Source organism: Peromyscus leucopus, chromosome 15 (genome assembly GCF_004664715.2).
Source record: "Peromyscus leucopus breed LL Stock chromosome 15, UCI_PerLeu_2.1, whole genome shotgun sequence".
Classification (NCBI taxonomy): domain Eukaryota; kingdom Metazoa; phylum Chordata; class Mammalia; order Rodentia; family Cricetidae; genus Peromyscus; species Peromyscus leucopus.
Window position 1 is genome coordinate 88,265,200 of NC_051076.1, and position 22,445 is coordinate 88,287,644.

Here is a 22,445-nt window from a genome sequence, read left to right on the forward strand (position 1 = left end):
AATAGGAGAAAATATACAGAGAAATTTTTATGGACAAAAATGTCTCCAATTATATTAAAAGCATATATTCAACAGATTTAACAAATTACCAATAAATGAAGTAGAAAAAATTTAAATTCTCTGAGGGGGTTAACTCTGTAGATAATGTGTTTATGCCACAAGCATGAGGATTTGACTTCAGTCCCCAGCACCCATGTGCAAAACCAAGTATGCACCTGTAATCCTAGCCAGGATTGGGTGGGAGTGGAATCATGAGAATCACCTAGACACACAGGCCAACCAATTTGGCCAAGCGGCTAGTTTCAGGTGAGAGACTGGGTTTCCAAAAATGGGGAATGTGGATCCTGAATAGTAATGACACCTAAGATGGAGCTCTTGTCTCCATGTGTATGCTTACATATGTGCACGTGCATAGAAATATTTACACACGTGTGTTTATGGAAACCCGTTGTGTCTTGAACAAAATCATCCTCTGAGCAGAATAACCTCCATTTTCATAAGACCAGCTGAATTTCCTTTCCAAAGACCATCACAACCGGGATTGTTGATTGTTGATATTGATAGGAAGGAATAAGGAGAGTTAAGGGAACGTGACCTGGGAATCCAGACACCACATAGAACCAGTTGTATGCAATTCTGCCCTTGTTACCTATGACCTGAGAATCTCAGGAAAAGCCTAGAGCATGTAGACTGGGGAGGACTAGGAAATGGGGCTCTATCTACACAACCATGGTAGCACCATCACCCACGGTGAGTTTAGAATTTCCAGACAATTGTTTTGTGGTCACCCATAAACTTATAATGTCTTATCTATGGTTCATAAAGCCTGCAGGGGGAAAGTGCTGTGATGGAACTTTAGTCTGTCATTGAAACCATAGGATATGGGAGGGATTGTTACTTAGTTTCCCTGAGGCAAAATATTAAGACAGTATGAAAAATTATACCTAGCAATATTATAATCAAATATTTGTTGACCCATCAAACTTAAAAGAAACGTATTCAAAGTAGAGAGAAAAGGAGCCTTTGTGTGCAAAAAGCAGTGATATGAATCTGTTGACTTCCCTGAAATCCAGTGTTGTATAATATGCTGAAGGAGCTGAATAAGCGGGATGGGTGGAGCTGCCTCCTACCTTTTTGTAAGCAGAGAAAAAATATTTTATTTGTTGCCTTTGAGCTGTCCAGCTTCTTCCACAGAAAAACAGATTGGCTTTCATCACATTGTCCTAAATCTAAAGAAAAAAGAGTGGCCACATATTTACAGTGACCTATTTAATAAGAATTGTCTCTGAGGTCAAAATTAATTAAACTGGATGTTAAAAGTACAATGATTATTGTAAACATTCAAACCTGCCATTTCTTCCCTGTTTTTAACCTATAGGACTGAAAATAAAATAAAAGTAAATTCATTAACAGAAACACAAACATATGAAGCAAAACTTAGGCAAAGATCATTGGAGAGCATTTTTTAACATAATTAGAAAACAAATATATGTGCACAGACATATATGTGTTTGTAATAATACACACAATTTAAAAATTGTCTTAACAGTCAGGCTAAAGTGAGCTGGTCAATAAGAACCCCATGTTAACTAATACATAGAACACAGTATACCCCCACATTATACATTTTGTCATGAATAAGTGACACTTTCTATCCATTGACTATACACAGAACCATTAAGTTGAATTCCCAAATCACTCCAAGTACTGAAATTATTTTTATTATAAGCTTATCAAAATAATAACTAGTGCTTCTATATTTGAAAACTAAGCATTGTAACTTTAAAGTACAAACTAATAAAAATAATTGGATCAAAATAATAATAAAAACCTTATATCTCAAAATATAGAAAATATATGTCATCTGAAGACAACTATATATTGACATCAGATACCATGCATTTCTGTAGCTAAAGAGTCATCATCTAAGCTACCCCATTCATGAATCAGCACCCAGTGGCTACAGGATACTGATTCAAGCATCCCCTGTTGTAAGAACAGAATATTAATTAGGGCATTAAGTGCAAATATCAAGAGGTTCAATTACATACTTGTACTACCATTTTCCATTTACAATCCTTAAAGGCCAGTGTTTCTTCAATGTCTGCTGCTAACTGTATAGTTTTAGCCTTTGGTTTGGCAAAGGACTATGGAGTGCTATCCATTGGCCACTTAATCAAAATTTTCATTTCATAACTCAAAAAATGAGCAAAAAATTTACCTGATTCTACAATTAAGTAGAATTGCTAAAAATAGTTTCTGTAATTGAAATAAAATTACAATTCTATATTTTCATAATTTTTAGAAGTATTTTATAAACGTATCTCTACTTAAGGTCTATCCCACTACAACTGACATATATTTTAAATCAAAGAAAATGTACTTGGATTATTTGGAACTCAATTACTAGGTGTAAAAGGCACTCCCACTTTTTTTGAAACTTTTAATATTAATTGAATCACTACTCACTCATCAGAAGTGTTTTAAAGTAGCACTATTTTTAAATAAGAATTTTCTACTTTAGTTTATGATCTCATTTAAAGACTTCTCAAGTTTTTAGGTTAATTGGTTATTTGCTTAGTAGTCATTCTATTTCTAAATTTTATACTTAATCTTCTCAGAAGGCACCACAGCTAGGCTTTGAATTCCAAACTTTTACTACATCTCTTATAGAGACTGTTGCTACATGACCACAAATGCGCTGTCCAGTAGCCAAGCAAGAGGCTTAGTCATCCCTTATGTCCTACGTAATCCATGTGTTTCTTGACCATGTAATTTGCACGCAGTGTGATCACATAATCTATGTGCACATGTGGCATAGCTACATAAACCCATGTGTGCATGTGTGGGGGAATCCATAAAAAGCAGGTCACAGACTCCTCCCCCCTCTTCTTCTTCTCCTTCTGCACATGTCTTCCAAATAGGCCTAACCACATTCTCTTCTGTCTCCCCCTAATAAACTCTTATAGTGGGTTTTGTCATAGCTCATGGCTTTTTTTGCATGGGTAAACAGCGCCACATAATGAGTAACATTGCACTGCATAAAACAGTTATTCTAATGAAAGAAACTGCAAAATAATGTGAATTTTCTATTTTCAGAAACCATTGCTGTTAATATTTGACTTGTTTCTCAGAAATATGAATGTGTGAATGTTTTTTCCTGTGCATAAAACATTAGGAAAATATAATTCATATACATATGAATATGAACATTAGATTGACTATCTTCAAATTACTAGTATTTAATCACATTGGCATAATCACATCTATTTAATATATTTCAGGATAACAGATCCTATTTTGTTCTAAATAAAAATAAAATTATTTTATAATCAATTAATGAAAATTGTCCTATGAATTTTTTTTTTGGTTTTGTTTTTTTCGAGACAGGTACCTATCCTGGATCTCGCTCTGTAGACCAGGCTGGCCCCGAACTCACAGAGATCCTCCTGTCTCTGCCTCCCAAGTGCTGGGATTAAATGTGTGGGCCACTGCCGCCCGGCATCCTATGAATATTTTTAACCCTAGACATTTTACAAGCTTTGATATCTAAATGGTGCTATAATACATATCTTGTTATATGCCTCTCAATCTTTTTCTATATGGCATAAGATCTTTAAATGTAAATCCATGCCCAAAGCAAACTGTGATGCTAGTAGAGAGGAAGTATAAAATATCAATCACCTTGCTCTCATCAAAAATACACACTTACATTCCCAAAGAAATAAACAATGATTTGCTTTTTGTTATATCCACAAAAAGTGTTTTTTTATCTGTTACGTTATGAACTAAAACACAATACTGAGGTCACTTTAACTTAATTTTATATATTAGATTTATAGTGTTTATATTTATCGGACTATGGCATACTTTTAACAAATGCTCTTAATTCTTTGAGAATTTTTTGTTATTTTATATTATTTATATTAAGAAATATTTTATTCATTTATTTTGATCATATTCAACCCCCTCCTTCTTCCAGATCCTTACCCACCACCCTACAGACTCAATTTCATACAAGCTCACACACACATTGTCTCTCTCTCTCCCTCTCTCTCCCCCTCTCTCTTCCTTTTTCCCTCTTTCTCTCCCACCATCTTTCTCTCCCCATTGAGTCCAGTTTGTCTTGCCTTACTACTCCTGGGGATGAAACCTACCTTGGAGTGCAGTCTACATACCAGGTCTCATACTATTAAAGAAAGCAGCAAACAGTTCCTCAGCTAAAGGTGGGACTTCATGCCCATGTCCCTGCCTCTGTGCTTAAAAAAAAAAAAAAACTTAGTTGTTCTTGCTGAAGTCTAGACAGTAGCTATTTCTATTCTACCTTACTGCCTCTAAAACTAAAGAAATGTAGCTTTAACCCATCCTTTAGTATAAGTTGGTTTGTTTTGAAGAAAACTTGTGAGTTTGGAAAAATAGGTCTGTGATATTTGGTTTAGAATTACAAACCAAAGCCACTACTGTGGCGACAATTCATCTCTTCATATTTTTATCTTTTAAAGCAGAATCACCAGCAACCAATTCATCCCCACATTTTTCCGTGTACAATTTGACAGTAGAGAGACCTTAAAAGTTGATTTTATATCAGGTCAAAACAATTATTTGTACAGGACAGAGAAGGGAATGCCTAAAATAAAATCACCTTAAGAGGGGAGTTTGGGCTGTTAATTCACATTCAATAGACATGCCTAATAGTTTTCTGAAGAGAAAAGAGCGAATTGATTGCCATACAATATGTAACTCATGTAGATACGCATCCCAGGCTAAGTGTCAATGGCCCAAATGGACTGTGCTTCTGAAGAAACAAAGAAAAACTAAGCTAAGAAAGTGGATTTTGATATACTGGCCTTTTATGTATGGCCCAACAGTATGACCTACTTAGAAATTGTATGAGTGTGATGCTAGATTTAGTTTTGTAGTATGTCATCTTTAGTGACACTTGGTAGCAGGGAAAATTATCAAAATTCTGGTTATGAAGTGTTATGACTCTTCATTTTACATTTTATAAGTAGTCCAGAAAGCTGAGAGCTTTGATTAAATCACAGAATATTAGTGTTTGTTTGCTTTCTATTTCTAGTTTTCCCCATTGATTTCAAAGTGAGAATATACTGTAAGAATAAGTAACTTGCAGCTTAAGATATGCTTTTTTTAAGAGGTCCAGTGATCTCCAAGTCCATGAGGCTTACTTTTATTTTTTTTTTAAACCAAGTCTTATTATGGAGACCTGAATAGTCTGAAATTCAGTATGTAGACCAGGATGGTCACAGAGATCTACCTGCCTCTGCCAATTGAGTGCTGACATTAGTCATTGCTACTTCTATACCAATCACAAATTCAGTCTCTACTTTTACCTCCTTCTAGATAAATTTTATTCAGATACATAACTACATAACTAGCCCGCCTTCCTGACAGAGCTAATCTAGACAGAGATCATATCTTCTAAATCCATGGCACTGCAAAAGGAATAGATACCTCTATTATTTTGACGGAGAACATTGACAAAAAGGTTTGAAAGGTATAAAACACAACCCAATAGCACCTTATAAAACAGTAAAAATATGTAAAAACTAAAGTTAGTGCAATATCAAATAAATAAAACAGAATAATAGATAATAGTTAATTATCGGATAGACATATAACACATAAATTCTAAGAAGTAAGGTTTAGAAACTCAATATTAAAGATGTGTTCTTAAAAGGTAGTTTTTGAAATGAATGAAGAAAGGCAGCAACAAAAGCACTTTGAACAAATTAGGTAAGTAAATTTGAAAAATTAAGAGAATAGATTCTTAAAAATATAATTTTTCCAAATATAGTAAATCAGAAATGCAGGAGCTAACTAAAAAAAGTCCAGAAGTACAAATAACATTTATATAATGTTATATTTCCATATAAAAAGTAAAATATCCATGTCATTTTATAGATGAGTTTGAGCTGATATGTGAATATTAGATTATTTCAATTTATATTCTTTTAGAAAACATAAATGTAGACCATCCCCAATTTACTTTGTGATAAGTACATTGTTGATTTGAAAAGTATACAGGCTAATTACTATTATAAGTACTTATGCAAATATCTTAATAACTATCACAATACAGCAACAAATACAATAAATCATTCTCAGGCTGGTTTTATTATAGAGACTAAGGTAGGTCCAATCTTAAAGAAAAAGTATTTTCAGTTATTACAGCAAATTAACAGATAAATAACAAAAATTATGACTAGATAGAGAAAGGCAAAAATATTCAAGAAAGATTATCTTGCACTCATAGTAAAGTCAAATTAGACTAGGAATAGTAAACAACACCACATCTTAATAAGGAGCACCTGTGAAATACACTTAGAATGAATTATAATCACTTGTGAAATGCAAGAAGCTGTCCAAGAGCATCTACCTTTACAAGAAGCCATAAAAATGAAGCATATTAAAATGTAAAATTCAAAAGAAGAAAATGTTATTCTCACTAAACATATATTGCTAACCATATGTTTCAAAAGAATTTAAGATTATCAAATTAGTAAGAATATTTCATTAGATCCCTGACAGAATATAAACATTTTTTTTATTTTAGCAAAATTAGGAGTATATATTTAAAAGTAACTAGCATCCACTATAATAACAGTATGCAGACTATAATAATTTAAATTCTGTCAAAAGACTGACAAATAGTAAAAGGAAATACATGTAATGTATTATGAATAAGGACTAATTTAGTATAAATTTCCATATTACCAAAAGTAATGTAATGAACTTATTACTAAGATGCATTATTTTTAAATATCTTGTTTTATGGAACTTTGAAAACTTAATGCTAAAGTGGATGCCAAATAAATGCTTAAAAAGAAGCAAAATAATGAGAAAGATGAAAATAATATATTCTAGTTCATCAGATTATGAAGCTATCAGTAAGTGTAGTAATTAATACAGTGTGGTATCATCATTGGTTTAACCCAATGATGATGCACTTATCACATTAGCCAAGAAAGGTTTAGCAATTTGTATATATGCAATCATTGTGTAAATATACATGAATACATATACAGACATACACACATACAATTTTCACATAATTTTAAACTGTCCAAGTTCATGGATACTTAGAAAATGGAGAAATTAAAGTAAATATAAAATAGTTTTCAACGTAGACAATTACAATAATATGTTTAAAAATGAAAGCATGAACATAAATTTAACATTGATATTATACAGGTTATACTTCTGACATAGAATAAATTTGAGATACTGAACCCAGTGTACCTGAATTCAGGGTTCTATGCTTAATATACCACAAAAATAAATAAAAAATGTTATGAAAAATCTCAAAAGTCAAGTGAGAAATATTGAAGGCAAATTTTGAACAAGCTATCTCTTGAAGTTTGAATATGTAAAATTATATATCAAAAATAAACATATTAACCATGCAATTGTGATTTTGCATGCTTGTGAAGCTCAATAATATATTAAATTATAAAATGTGTTGTCCTTGATCTACATACCTTAATTCTGCATGTTTAATTAATCTGAAGATATTTAAGTATTTTATCATTGGGAAAAGTTATATTATACATGGGCTTGCCTTCTTTTGAGCACATGAATCAATTATAAACAGTCCTTTTCTTTCTTTGTCTTCTTTAGAGAATTCTAGATGATTACTAAAACGGCATATTTTTCTATTAATTTTCACCCTTTAAAATATGTTCCTATAGACTTTAAGGAAGTCACAGCTATAAAAGTTTGACTAGAAAATGGGCTTAAGTAAATTATATAAATAAATTTTAATATAATTTTTCCTCTTCAAACTAAAAAAGATAAAGGAAATATTGAAGCAAAACTTGTGAAAACTTACTCTACACATCATAAAGAGAGAAACCTTGTACCTACAAGTTAATGAAGCTTTATGAGGTTTGTAATGCATACACAAACATATTTGTTTTTATTGTGTTCAACAATGAGATATTTTAAATAGTTATATAGTTGTTTTGAAACCGAAAGTAAAAACTGCAAGTGTATGCACATTTCAGTTTGTTTTGGCAAATCTAGAGATTTGTGCACTTAAATCAACTGTAATTCTGTTGCATTCTAGAAACCAATAAATTATGGAATCTGAAAATTTGGAACATTTGAAATTCAACATCAGGATTAACACACTTGAATTAAGACATCACATCCCAAAAGAGGCAGAGAGAGACAGAACTAGTTTAAGCATTAAATAAGAAAGCAACTGCAATGTAACAAGTGCTCAGATTATAGCATTTTTTGAGTTTTATCCACTCTAATGTTTCAATTGCTTTTAAAATAGTTTATATTATAGTGAACATAATAAGAATAAATGTTCCCTTCCTTCTCTCTCTTCCATAAATTCTTTCCTCCTCTCATTTTCATTTTTTCTCTTTTCCTTTTTATCATTGTGCACAAGACAAGGAATAAAAAATGTAAAACCTTTTTTCTGTATTAAAAATATCATTCATATATATTGGGTCGACTCTTAGTCATGGAATTGAAAGAACCATATACTTCAAATTAGTATAGGCTCTCTTAAGGGAGGATATTTGAAAATACTGATTGCATGGTCAGTTCCAAGGATGCAAGGTCGATGGTACAGTTTTCACATTACATTCCCTGGACTTAGATTTAATACTAGGTATTATTGCTATCTGGAGGAACTTGTGGTTGTGAGAGTATTACGGAAAGGAGAGGAAAATGAATTAAGATTCCTCTCTACTGCTACTATTAGAAAGTTCATGCTCTCCTCAACCCGTCCTCTCAGCATTTTTCTCCATCAAGAATCCCGTGATATTAAATGTTTTAGCCATTATTACTATTACATATTAAATTAGTTGGGCAGGGGTGTTAAATAAGTACCAATGGTTTTATTCAAATGAATGAAATATAAACACTGGCATTGGAAAAACTGCCTATCAGTATTTGAATAAAACACTTAGCAGTTTTAATATAAGCAAATCATTTGACATGAATATCAAATTTATATATAATATACGTACCACATAGAATTATAAGGGTTGCATATGTTATATATGAAAACTCAATGATTTTGTATTTATATGCCAAGTCATAATACTTAAGTTAAAAGTATTAAGTTAAAAGTATTAAGTTAAATTTTTCTTTGGTGTACCAATTAAGAGTGCCTCAAGTAACATGCAAGAGAATTTTTCTTAGTTATTATTTCTGAATGAAAACTTACCATGGCATGGTGGTTGGGTATATAGCACACATGAGCATCATAGACATATCCTTATTAAGATTATAGACAGTGTCTTAGAATAAATTTAGCAGAGCAGGAGGGCTGCCCGTCACTGAAGTGGGGGGGATTCTGAGTCTATTAGGTGAACTTGTAGAAATGGGTGTTAATATTAAACATGCCTGTATTCTCCAACTTGTGCTCATGGATCCAAAGACTTAAAGAGTTGCAAGACAAAATTATTCCAAATTGCCTTAAGTGATTCATTTTTAGAGCAATTGGGGAGTCCTATTTATGATCTTTAGTTTGTTTTCTTTCCTGTGTGACTGGAAAAATAAAACATCAAAAAATAAAAAAAACATGAAATTCCTACGCCTATAGATCTCATTAAATCTACTTTGAAAATTGAATAAACTAAGCACATTACTTACATTATATACAACATAAATGTACATAATTGTATAGAAAAATAACAAGGCTAAGAATATTACAAATCTACAAAATTGCCTGTCATCAAAATTTAAGTCATTTAGATATTGCCAATTATTTAGATTTTTTTCCTGCAAAAACAATGTAAAATAAATAGAAACACTAGATAATTTAGCCAAAATAAATTAACAAGAAATGTTTCAATATTCAATGTCCTGGAATATTTTAGAATATTAAGCATCTTTACATCTGGGTGATATTTTCTTTTACATTTTTCTTCATCATTGTAAGCTCTCCTAGTTACGATCAAAGATTGTACATAAAACTGCAGTATATTACTCCAAATTAAATGATGGGCTTCATACATTAGTCAGAATGTGCATACATTACGATGCAGAAAATTTTCTGATCAATGATATCAATTGAAAGTTCAGTCAATGAGATTATAACATGACATAATTCAGAATATTTAAGGTGAGCTAGTATGTGAGGGACAAGAAAATGTTTCTTTGAAGACATTTGCAGAGGGTAGCTTGACAGGTCCTGACATCTGTCAAAACTTGATAAAAGATTGCTTTATTCTTAGGAGTTAGTTAATTCTTATGCTTGTTTAAAGAAACTAAGTGTGTTATTATGTGTAATTGAGGCCTAATATGTACATGTCATTGTATCCTCTTGATAAAAATTATATATTTAAGCATATTCATAGACTTAACATCCAGTTTTTCTAAAAAAATTGAACTCTAAATGACGTTTAGCTTTAGGATGGGTTATTTTCTATTCATCTAGATCAAGTCTGTACTTGTTAGAAATGTTTAAACACTGCATTACTGATGTTTCCCTACTTTGTCAGTTGATAGTCTAATGTCTCAATAATTCCAAATTATTTTTAATGAGTTGTACCAAGTAAGCTTAAGTTTGAGGACATGGATAAAGGTGTGGCTTTTACGACAGGACATTTTAAAAGGCTCTTATTCTTCATAAGCAATAAAAAATGATAATTTTATTTGAAAATTGGTAATAAGTTTAGAGTGTATTCAAAACCAAGATGTACCAGAGGTGTCACTCACCTTAAGTACTCAAATTGTAAGGCAGCAGGGCTTAGGTATGAGCATTTGCAGGCAAATTCAGTGGTCCCCTTTCCCATATACAATACTCCTCTGAGGGTATCTCTAAAGTCTTCATATTTTCATTATGAAAATAACTAAGACAACGGCTGATGTCTCATATTTCCTCTGAGGTGAGAAAGTTTAGCTCTGAATTGCTCTATGGAGCTGAAAGCTGTGCTCCACTGTGACTTATCAATAAAACATTCCCAAATAGCTTCTTAAAATTACTCACTTTATTTTCTAAATATTTTCTTCTTCTCCCTTTCCTCCACATAATCTATTGACCACTTTCTGTACATGGGTGCCTTTCGTACAATATTCAAAAAAAAGGCAGAAGTAGCTCCCATTGTCTTCTCTGTGCCTGTATCCATTCTAATTCTTACTTTAGTGTGATGTAGTGAGTGCTCTTTCACCCTAGAGCTTTCCTATTTGGTCTGACTAAGATCATATTCTAAAAATTGAAAGCAATGAGACTCTGACCAATAATGGAAATAGTGTTATCATCCATGTAGCAATTTTGTTTGCTGACAAACCTGAGAGTAGATTTGAGTCTTCAATCTATATTAATTTCTATTCATTTTAACATGAGAGGAAAATTATGAGTCCTATGGGGGAAGACCAAATGTGGGGGACATGTAACAGTCTCCATTCATGCCATAATAGAAAAAATGAGAGCTAAGTTAGATTCAGCTGGAATGTAACATATCCACAGCTTTATCACTCTAAAAATTGTATCATTTAGATAGAATAACAAACTATTGAGGGGACCACTTTTATTTAAGTCAGAGTGGCAGACTCCAAATGTTAGAGAACTTGAGGAGACTGTAGTTGAAACATCAGGAAGAAGATTGCAATCTGCATAGATTCTCATCTAATCCCAATGCTGCCTGATAATGTTCACCCAACACATTGTAATTACTCTACTGGCTTTTAATAGCACAGCATTTTTGATTTCTGAAACTACCAAGTAAAATGAACCACATTTTATGTTCACTACATTTATAATAAGATGCAGATGGTAAAGGGAACAGATGCCTCTGACATCATTTCTCAATTGGCTTCAATTTATGCAGACAGTGGCAGCCTGTAAATTCACTCAGAGGATACAGGATAGGTCAGGAAGCTTTCTAATCCTGTTTCCAGCCCCAATCCATGCCACCACCACCCCACCCCACCGCCACCCGGAACAACAACAACAAACTCACCACTGGCAGCAAACTGCTGCTCCTTTCTTTGAGTCATAGAATGGTAATGCCACAAAACTAAATTTGATTATAAATCTGTGTCAGTCTTTAACACAAAATTAATCAGCAGAAGAGGTTGTTGGGTCTTCCAAAGCTAGGAGTTTTATAGTTACTAACTACTGCCTGTTTTGTTGACAATGACAGAAAAGCTAGATAGGGTGGGAATACTGTGATGGTGAACAGCCATATCTCCAGGGAGGCAAATGAGCTTTTGAAAAGAGCAGCATTTCCAAAACAACTCACTGAATTTCAGCATCCACTGTTCAGTCTTATTTCTTGAGTAAGAAAAGAAAAGAAAAGAAAAAATAAGCCTTTATTCTATATTTTCACCTATATTTTCTAAAAATTCTAATAGAAACTTTCGTTTCCCCACTGATTTCAGTGAACACTATACAAAATAAAAGAAATTCGATTTTTTTATTTCATTTTTCCTTTGTGCAGGATAAGTAATTGAAGACCTTTCAAAAGATAAGGAACCTTTTGTAGTCTATCTTAATAGCAAGAGATGACTGGGTAAAGCAGCAATTGCAAGGCCTTTTGTAGTGTTTGAGGTCCCAAGACAGATTAGCACAGTTACCAAAGAAGGCGAGTTAAAAGTACATTAAAATCTTCCCATCTTCCAGACCCCCATAATATATACCTCTATAGCACAAACATTTTAGCAGAAAAAAATTCAGAAAACAAGGCAAGGAAAGTGGTAACATAAAAATAAATCCTGCTAGGCCAAATATGATGCCTATTTTTTTTAAAGTATTTCTCTGTGCAAATAACAGACTGAACACACACACTCTCCCCACACATACACAAGTGTACAAGAATAAACAAAGTTATCTAGTTAATATCCACAAAGTAGGTTGGGACTCATTAGTGCAAATATTTGCTGACCTGCAGCATTTAGTCCATAAACTTTGGATATCCTAGACGATCCATCAGTGTCCAGCAGATATTTTCAATTAGTTTAATTTCATCTCTAGGCAAGTTTTTTTTCCAAATATTAGTATTAGATGGTGATATTTCCCCCTCATAAGGAAGATAAAAAAGGTTTGTGGAAGTGGCAAACAATATTTGGTTTAAACTAGCAGGAGACAAAGGAATTCCAAGGAAAGCAAAAATACTTTCAGTTGTCTTTTGTGGAAAATGAACAATATCTTCAAACTTGACCAGCTGGTAGCTGGTAGGCAGCAAATCTGTATTTATTCTCAAAGCAGCTGCAGTGTTGGCTAGCCACAAATGAGATAGTAAGGAGACAGTATTTGATTGGGATGTTTCTAATTCTTTCTTCAGTGATTCATACTCAAAAGCATAGCCTGAATTAAAGTTACATTTACTTTTACCTTCCTCTACTTTAAACAGTTTTGCTAAATGCTCTGGTACATTTTTCAAAGAATAAAGACTTGGTTTACTACCATATAGCATTGAATAGATCCAGGCTCGAGGGTCTCTTACTATATACAATGCCCGCATCGAAGTTCCTAAAACTTCCTGAAAAAAATGAAGCTTCAATGTCCAGCTACCACTACTTAAACTAAGCACAGGACGAGCACTTGGGTAATAAACAAGATGTCTTCTCAAAGCCCTAATATATTCAGCATCTCTATCAAAAGCTCCTTTCATTCTACTTCTTTGTTCTTGCAAAGACTCCCTCCTTTTCAATTTTCGTTTTTTGTCTTTATTAGCTGCAAAATATTGGACCTGTTTATTCCTACTGGTTTCATGTAGATGAATGTTTTGCAAGTGCAGTTTTGTGTCGTGGACCAAAGATAGGAGCCACCCTCGAAGAAGACGGAAATGCCCAGTTTGGATATCTGATACTTTCCATTCACAAGCATCTACAAATGAGTCAATTTCAAGTTCAGTTTCGGGAATATCAATGTAGGCTGTAGGGATTCTGATGTAGAGAAAATCACTACTGTTGAAAAAAAGCTGTTTGAGAATGTCAGCTCCTGAACCAGGGAGTGAGGTAATAACAACATCAGGCAGATCTATATGCTTCCCTTCAGAAATTATGGTCTTCTCATTTGCCTTGGTTTCAGTCCTTGTCCATTTTGCACAGATGGGCTGAGTGCAAGTGCTCCACACATCCAGAAGCTCAATAAACCACAAGGCAATAACAAGCATTAACACACAGCGCATTAGCTTTCTAAAAGAAAGGTAGAACCACCACTGAAGAGTTAAAATAACCAAACTAATACACAAAATGAATCCAATTGCTATATTAAATTTAAACCCAAAAGGGAAAATAACTCTATCATATCTTACAGGGTTTACTATTGCTTGAGTCCCCAAACCAAATCGGGTTATTTGGCCTTGATTAGCCACACTGGCAAAACCACCAAATCCCAGGTAATCGAATCTACTCTTCAGGTTTCGATAGTCAGTTACAACAGAAACACTATGTTCAGTATTATTGACATTTAGAGAAATCTGAAGTCCAGAAGTGGAACTGTCAATAAATCTGCAGCTAGAAACATTAATATATGGGCCATAAAATACATAAGCAATTCTTGTGATTGTGGATTCCATATGAAATGTAACATTAACAAACTGAGTCCACCTTTTCTTAAATTCAGCAGCTTGTTCTGCTTCCTGTATATTAGCCACAGGAGTGTTGCCATGATGGTCAAACCAAAACATTTTATAGTGTGCATCCCACACATCCATCATGGCACCATTATACCTATTCATAAACCTGTATGGGATGTATTTAAAATCAATATCCAAATTATGAAAGAAGGCACTGACCAAATTTATTGGGGAAGTTTCCTGCCTTTCAATGTGGTCAACAACAAGTAGAGTTTGAGAATTTAAGAGAAGTAAAGCACGATAGACACTTTTTAGTCTCATTGATGAAGAATAAGCAGACACTGCTTCCCCACTCACAAACATCATTTCTCCATGTTGTGAAGCAGTAATAACTTCCCCAGCTGCATCACCAACCTCTTCACCAGTCCACTTGAGCCACTGTGCACATTCTCCCAGTTGACCTTCCCAGGGCTTATTACACTGGCTTGATGGTGATGGGGCAAACACCAATACATTGTTAAGGTGGCTCAACTTTGGTCCATAAAGAGCCTCAGAAACAAATACTTGCCCATTGGGAGCAAAAGTAAATGAATTTTGATCTGGATGTTCATGACCTGGGTTAAAGCTTCTCCATCCATCAATCCAGGAATATGGCTGAAAGTGAACTATGTCATACACAGCTCGTCCTCCCAGTTTCCCAGATTTAAAAGACACAAAGGTATTGGTCTGTGTATTTGGCAGTCCAGCTCCATAAGTCACAACACCCCAGTTAGGAAATGTGTGCATTTTAGCTGTGCCAAAGTCAACAGGAGGCTGTGGGGTAAGCTTTGGATCATACCAGATGTATTCAGTATGAAGAGTACTCCACCTTTGGGAAGTGGAAGGAACCATTGGTCCATCCTTAGGTCGATGCTTTCTAATTTGCTGAGCTAACCAATTTCCAGCTCCATTTCTTAAAATGAACTTATCCAAGAAAACTAGCTGGCTCTCTGGACCATAAAACCAATTATAATTGGAATCTGCTACACCTACAGTCCTTTGATAGCCTGGCAAAAGTGTAGCATAATAAAACCAAAAGTGCATTTTTAACCAGTTATTATCCAAGTTGTTGATGTTAAAATGGCGTTGTGCCAAGAAAACATACTGTGTAACTGATTTTGAGGTATAGCTTCCATAGGCCACACCTTCATCCAAAGAGCCATCTACAATATGATTCAAGAGAAACATAGTCTTTTCCATAACATCAATAACATCTTGTTTCCATATGTTTGTTTTAGATCCTTTATCTACTCCAGCAACCAAGGCCCCTATGAGTAATGCTATCATATTTGTAGCTTGGTGGTTATGAAGAAGTTGTTTGCCCCATGATCGAATCTTGGAATATTCATACATTTCCTCAGTAACTATCCGTATTTTTTCTAGGTATTTTTGTTTTCGATGATTACTTAACAGATTATACAAAAAGTCAAAGGCAGTGGCAAAGCCTGTTAAAGAATGACCAACTGGAACCTCATCCCCTGGTGCATTCTCAACTAGCCAGTCTTTGTAGCTAACCATCCTGTCCATGTATTCCAAGACAAATTCAAAGGCAACTTTGTCTTCTGGACATAATAAACAATACAGTGCTAAAGGAGGAAGATTATTACCATATATTTCATTCCACTTGGCAGCAAAATCAGCATGCTTGGGTGGAGGTAGGTAGTATGTTGGATTAGACAGCATAATTGTCACTGCACTTTTGATAGCTCTAAAAAGATGTAAATGGCTTGTACGAGATTTTTGTCTCATTGTTTGTATATCCCCAGAATCAAAATACAAATTTGGATGAAGTTTTTGGTTGGGCTTGAAATCTTGTACTTTATGATTCTTAAATTGTTGTATATCATCTGTGAAAACTGCCCATCCAGAGTAATTGCTCACAGATTCTTCACAAGTAGAAAAACTAAACACCATCAATATTAAAAATAGGAAATGTCCTGTAAACATTAACGCCATGATCCATCAGGAAGATCTTTTCCTTAGGCATACATGTTAAACAGTGTTTATTGTGTTTCTCATCTTGTTATTATAACATATATTAAAGTCCTAGATAAATCAGACCTTATACCTCATAGGCTGTGAAATCCAGATGACATTCAGCTCATTCAAAGCAAGGAAAGTTGCTATGAAAGGAAAACTTATATCACATCTCTGTGTCCCCAGCAAAGTTTGGCTTCCAATAAAATAAAACTTCAAGACATATGAATGCCTCCAATGTCTCCATAATGTACAGAAAACAGCAGTGTAGTCAGAAAGTACCATGAATCCAGCATTTATTTCCTTTATGTAAATCTAATTAACATATAAAATCAGAGAAGAAGAGAGAAAAAAAAATCCCAAAATTCAAATAAAGTCATTTGTAGAATGTAGAACAAGAAACCATCCTTCATGATTAGCTCACCACATATTCATGGTGTTTCTGTTTGTTCCCAAAAAGAAAATGATAAAGTACTGTCATTCCCAGAGTGACCAAACTTCATTATTCTTTCTCTCAGAGTCTTATGCACTGTGGTTTGTGAATTGTTTCTTCTTCCATTTTGGGGAGGAAAAAATTCTGAACAAGTGTTCAAAGTCCTACATGGTTGATAAACATGATCGAAATTTCTGCCTTCACTTCAAACATCTTTTTAAAGTATTTCCAAATCTTCCTTTTATCAAGTTTATCTGCACCTCTAGAGGAATCTAAGCTCTTCAATCTCTAGGTGCTCCTCTTCAAATCATAACCACCAATTGGGAAAGAAAATTTCCCTTTCAGCAACACTGAAGACTGTTTTCTGTTCCTTTTTCATGTCATTCCTCTCTGGGTGGAAAAAAACAAAAACAAAAACAAAGCAAAATTCAAAGGCTACAGGTATCCTGAGAGTGGAGTTTAAATAATGATTTAAACAGTTTAAGTCATTTAATAAAAACGTGAGAATCAGTTAACACCTGATATTATTTGCAATTTAATTTTTCTAATGTTCCCCCCCCCCTTATTTTCATGCTCATTTGGATCCTAGTTAATATTAGCAGAGAAGAAGCAACTACAAGACATACTTCATATCTTAATGTGTTAGCTTTAGCTATTTAAACATGTTTCTATTCACAAGTTATCATTATGAAAATGAATAAAATATTCTCGTTATTTTGGTTATGAAAGGTAAAAGTCAAAATGACCCTTTCAAATTATGGTTCAAAGTTTAGCTTTTAATGAATTAGAAAATCGCTTACGAGAAAAGTCATTTTTCTGAAGACAAATTACGACTGACAGGGCAGGAGGCTGAGAAAAGGAACCGTTGACTCAGTTGCTCACCTGTAGCTGCAGGCAACATCCTCACCACGAGCCACCAGAGGGCGATCAGACTCAGGTTTAACAGGCCTCTCCTTAGCCCGTCTTGGATTTGGAGGAACCTCACTAAGTTTCAGTCCTCCTTTCTGTAGGACTCCTGACCTTCCTCGCCTGTTGCATATTTTAATTCGTGTCTTTAGAGCGCCTCGCCCTTCTGCTCAGCTCCCCACTTTCTGATCTGTGACTGCGAAGTGGGGACTAGAGACATCTAGATGGCCAAGTCGGCTTACCTCAAGCCTGCGACAGGGTCTTCAAGCTGAGCTGGGCCCCAACACAGGCGAAGGTAAGGAGCTCAAGAAACTGTTGTTGTCGGGAAGCGGGCCTGCAGAGACCAGGAGCTGCGCAGGCGACGCGGGGACTGCACAGGCAGCTGCCGGGCGGGGTCTCCAATGCGCACCTGGTCTCCTCAGCCCCGGGGTCTCCTCAGCGCCGGCGTCTCCTCAGCCCCGGCGTCTCCTCAGCCCCGGGGTCTCCTCAGCCCCGGGTCTCCTCGGCGCGGGGTCTCCTCAGCCCCGGGGTCTCCTCGGCCCCGGGTCTCCTCGGCGCGGGGTCTCCTCAGCCCCGGGGTCTCCTCAGCCCCGGCGTCTCCTCAGCCCCGGCGTCTCCTCAGTCCCGGGTCTCCTCGGCGCGGGGTCTCCTCAGCCCCGGCGTCTCCTCGGCCCCGGGTCTCCTCGGCGCGGGGTCTCCCAAGCGCCACAGCCCTCCGGGTGCGGAGTCTCCTCAGGGCCAGGTCTCCACACCCGGACACGCCCGCCCTGAGGAACGCTGGTCGCTCGCTGGGGCGGCTCCCGTGGCGGAAGACAACCCGCGGGCGGGGGCGCGCGGAGGCGCTGTCTTCAGCTGCGCGCGGCGACCCAAGGCCCGGATGTCGCCAGGGCCCGCGCTCCACCGAGCTGGCTGCGGTCGCCCATCCGCGGAGGGCGAGAAAAGGCGACCAGGGCCCGAGGGCGGGGGCGGGGCCTGACCAGAGGCGTGCCGGGGGCGGGGCCTGACCAGAGGCGTGCCGGGGGCGGGGCGTGCCGGGGGCGGGGCGTGCCGGGGCGGGGCGTGCCGGGGCGGAGTCTTGGGGGACGGAGAGCCGCGCGGCGCCGGGCCTGCGAGCCCGGGCGGGTGATACAGAGACTGGTGAGGCCCAGGAGAAGGCCTGAGCGTTGCGCGCACTGCGCCAGGAGGCGGGCGGTGGCTCAGGGGACCCCGCGCTTCAGGGGCTCCTTAGGAAGGAGACTCCCTGAGTGTGAGTCTGGTCGGCTTGGCAGCCGCTCTAGGAACAACTCGACTAGATTTGGTGGAAGTTTAGAAGCCCCTTTATTGAAGATCTGTCTGGGCTTACTTATGTTCTGACTTTCTGGTTATCGGACAAAGACAACTGTAAAACATCTAAATGTGGCAGAAAGGAGTTGTAATTACAAATAATCAGAGACACTCGGGGAATGGGATGGGTGACGACAGCGGAAAGACTAGAAAAATCAGTTACCCTTAAGAGCTGAGAAAGGATTGGAAAAGCACTTCTTTGGGACCCTAAGGCACACTGGCTGAGATTGCTGTCATAGAAAAACAAAACCAATTGGGAATTCAATTGCAAAACAGGTTGGGCTATGGTTCCTGTTGTACTCACTTGAGCATTTTCCACGGAGTGTAGATTACACTTGGACGTAGGCCAACAGACAGTCTGGCCAATAACTTGGCCATAATAATACAAGGAGCTGTCAAGCTTTACAGATGAAAATTTCATTCCTACTTGGGGATTAGTTACACTCCAGTTTCCTTCTAACCCTTATTATTGACTAAAATGCACAGCTGTATTCATGGGGGAGGTGGGAGAGGAAGCTAGGTGCTTGAATAACATCCTGGTAAGAAGCAAAGGTAACTTTACCAGCAGAGTTAATTTGAGAGCCTGTAATTATAAACAAAACACACTTAACATTTGTCCCAGTCCAATAGCCAAAGTAAGTTTTGCTTTGGCCCTTCAGTAATTGTATGTATTCTGTGGCTTCCTCAGTGTCTACTACCCAATCACCCCCAAGTAGTGGCTGCAATTTTTTTTTCTGAATGGATTTTTCTTATCCTGGTCAGAGTTCATATCTTTAAATTCCTTATCAGTTTTCTAGACCAAACTATTTCAACAGAACCATATTCATTTTTCTTGTGTGGGCTTCTAAATTGTTCTATGGATTACTGTCTCACTTGGTTCACTACTCTGCTCTACATGAGAATCTATCTGGCCATGGATAGCTAGTACTTTTGTAACAGCTGGGTTTAAAATGAGTTGATCTTTTAACCGTTTAGCTTGAATGAACTTATGATATTTACTAAAAGTTGCTCTAAAACAAAGATCTTCCTTGTAGACAACTTCTCACAAATAGTTGGATTGTCTTCATGATGCCAGATTGCAGAACACTCACTACCCTGTCTTCCTTACATGAGAGTAGGGAGTTCTGACATCATGGACATCAGACTCCATTTTCTACCAAGAAGTCAGTGTTCATAAAAAACAGTTGGTAGATGTTTCTTAAAACAAGATATAAACACAAAGTAATTTCATCTTGTGGTTGCACAGAGCCCTGTGATGTGAAGGCTACCAGAATCAGGAAGTATTAGTGTCAGAAAAACAGCTGTCACACAAAGTTTTCATCCAATCATTGTATTTTCTGATTTATTATCATCAAAATGCTAATTTTCACTTCACCGATAAATGAATCCCATGCGTAGATATTGAGATTTTTTCTTTCTTTCTTTCTTTCTTCCTTTCTTTTTTCTTTTCTTTTTTCTTTCTTTCTTCCTTTCTTTTTTTCTTTTCTTTTTTCTTTCTTTCTTCCTTTCTTTTTTTCTTTTCTTTTTTCTTTCTTTCTTCCTTCCTTCCTTTCTTTCTTTCTTTCTTTTTTTTATTTCTGAGCCATACACACATCTGGAACTAAGTTGTGGGGATGTAGCTAAGTTCCCAGCCTTCTCAGATGAGCTTTCAGGATGATTTGTTTTGAACACGAATCTTCTCACAGTTCTGACGTCTGAGTGCACTAAAATAAAACAGATAAATGATTCAAATCCCTTTCAGAAAGGCTGGTAGGTAAATGGCACTATTAAAAATGAAGAGAGTCTTGTTTCCTATGAACTAAAAATGAATAGCTCCAATTATGACTTCCATGCACATGAAGATGCTACAAAGTTAATAAATTATAAATAATGCATCCAACCATAGAAGAAGTGAGGTATAGTCTATGTTATTGTACATTAAAATCCTTCATGAGTGTAGCAAGAGACACATATACCAACAGCTGCTAAATTCAGAATCCTAGAACAGTATCTTATTTTAATGAAAATCAAGTATAGTACAGAGTATTGCTCTGGGGATTCCTTTCTATATAAAGGGATCTTAAATCTACATGAGATTTATGCAGTGATTTCAAATACTTATGAAAATTCATTTTCTTTATTTGCATATCTTTTAACCAACTTTCAAGTACCCAACTATAGAGACAGTGTTTTCTGGAATAGATACCCTGTCCCCCACCCTGAAGTCTTTCTTTTCCTTCTTGTTCTCTATATACCTGTTCCTCCAGCCCTTCCTTCATTCCTCCCTTCCTTTAATTGTTTTCTCTCCCCATTCCCTCTCTGTGCTGTAGCTTGAGTTTTCCTGCCTTGCCCACAGTCAGGACAAATCTCTGCCACCCGCCAGTCCCACAGCCGCTCAGACCCAACCAAGCAAACACAGACACTTATATTGCTTTCAAACTGTATGGCCGTGGCAGGCTTCTTGGTAACTGTTCCTTTATCTTAGATTAACCATTTCCTTTTATCTATGCCTTGCCACATGGCTGGTGGCTTACCGGCGACTTCACACAGTGTCTCTGGTCATGGCGGCGGCTGCAGCCTCTCTGGTCATTGCGGCGGCTGCAGCGTCCTTCTGCCTTCCTGTCCCTTTTTTATTTCTCCTCTTTGTTAGTCCCGCCTATCTTTCCTGCCTAGCCACGGCCGATCAGGTTTTATTCATTAACCAATCAGAACAACTTGACATACAGACCATCCCCCAGCACAGCCAAGTGCAGACCATCTCAAACACCTGCACTCAGGCCCATGGTCCTAATCATCCTCTATACGGACCTGCTGGGTAATGCCACAAGGAACCCAAGAAGGGCTCCCACAGGACATACAAATCATCCCACAGCACTGTGCCCTTCTACTTTTTCTTTCTCTCTCTCCTTCTGACCCTGTCTTCCTTCTTCCATGCCTCTGTTTTTCTCTCTTTCCCTCCTTTCTATAATCTGTCCATCCCTCCCTTGATATATTTTCCAGAGCCCAGCACTTTGGATTGAGCATGTTGAAAGTTGAGCATATATCACTACCCCCATTTAAAGTGGAAGAGAGAATGATGTAAAAGTCTAAAGAGAGTAGCTAAATTTAGAAGCTCTTTTTCTTATGTGTTGTGATATTTGTTTCTGCATAACCTATACTTGGGTATTTGTCTTGAGGGTAACTTAATTATGCAGTGATACGCAGGATTGGGTAGTGAGCCAACCTTTTAAAATGATTATTAGAAATAATTTTATTTCTAAGATAGATCAATTCATGTTCTT

General features: G+C 36.6%; 1 protein-coding gene across 2 annotated transcripts; it reads right to left on the bottom strand.

Annotated features, from left to right (window-relative positions):
* Positions 1-10,243: 10,243 nt before the first annotated feature.
* Positions 10,244-18,193, bottom strand: Dsel (dermatan sulfate epimerase like). Of its 2 annotated transcripts, none has more exons than XM_028856674.2 (2): positions 18,105-18,193; positions 10,244-17,346 (listed from the first exon to the last, which is right to left on the bottom strand). In XM_028856674.2, exon 2 carries the CDS (start codon positions 16,500-16,502, stop codon positions 12,879-12,881), a length of 3,624 nt encoding a protein of 1,207 aa, XP_028712507.1. In that variant the 5' UTR covers positions 16,503-17,346; positions 18,105-18,193; the 3' UTR covers positions 10,244-12,878. The 2 variants fall into 2 exon arrangements, with proteins under 2 accessions (XP_028712507.1, XP_028712508.1); XM_028856675.2 differs by lacking the exon at positions 18,105-18,193 and adding an exon at positions 17,839-18,087.
* Between the last annotated feature and the right edge of the window lie 4,252 nt (positions 18,194-22,445).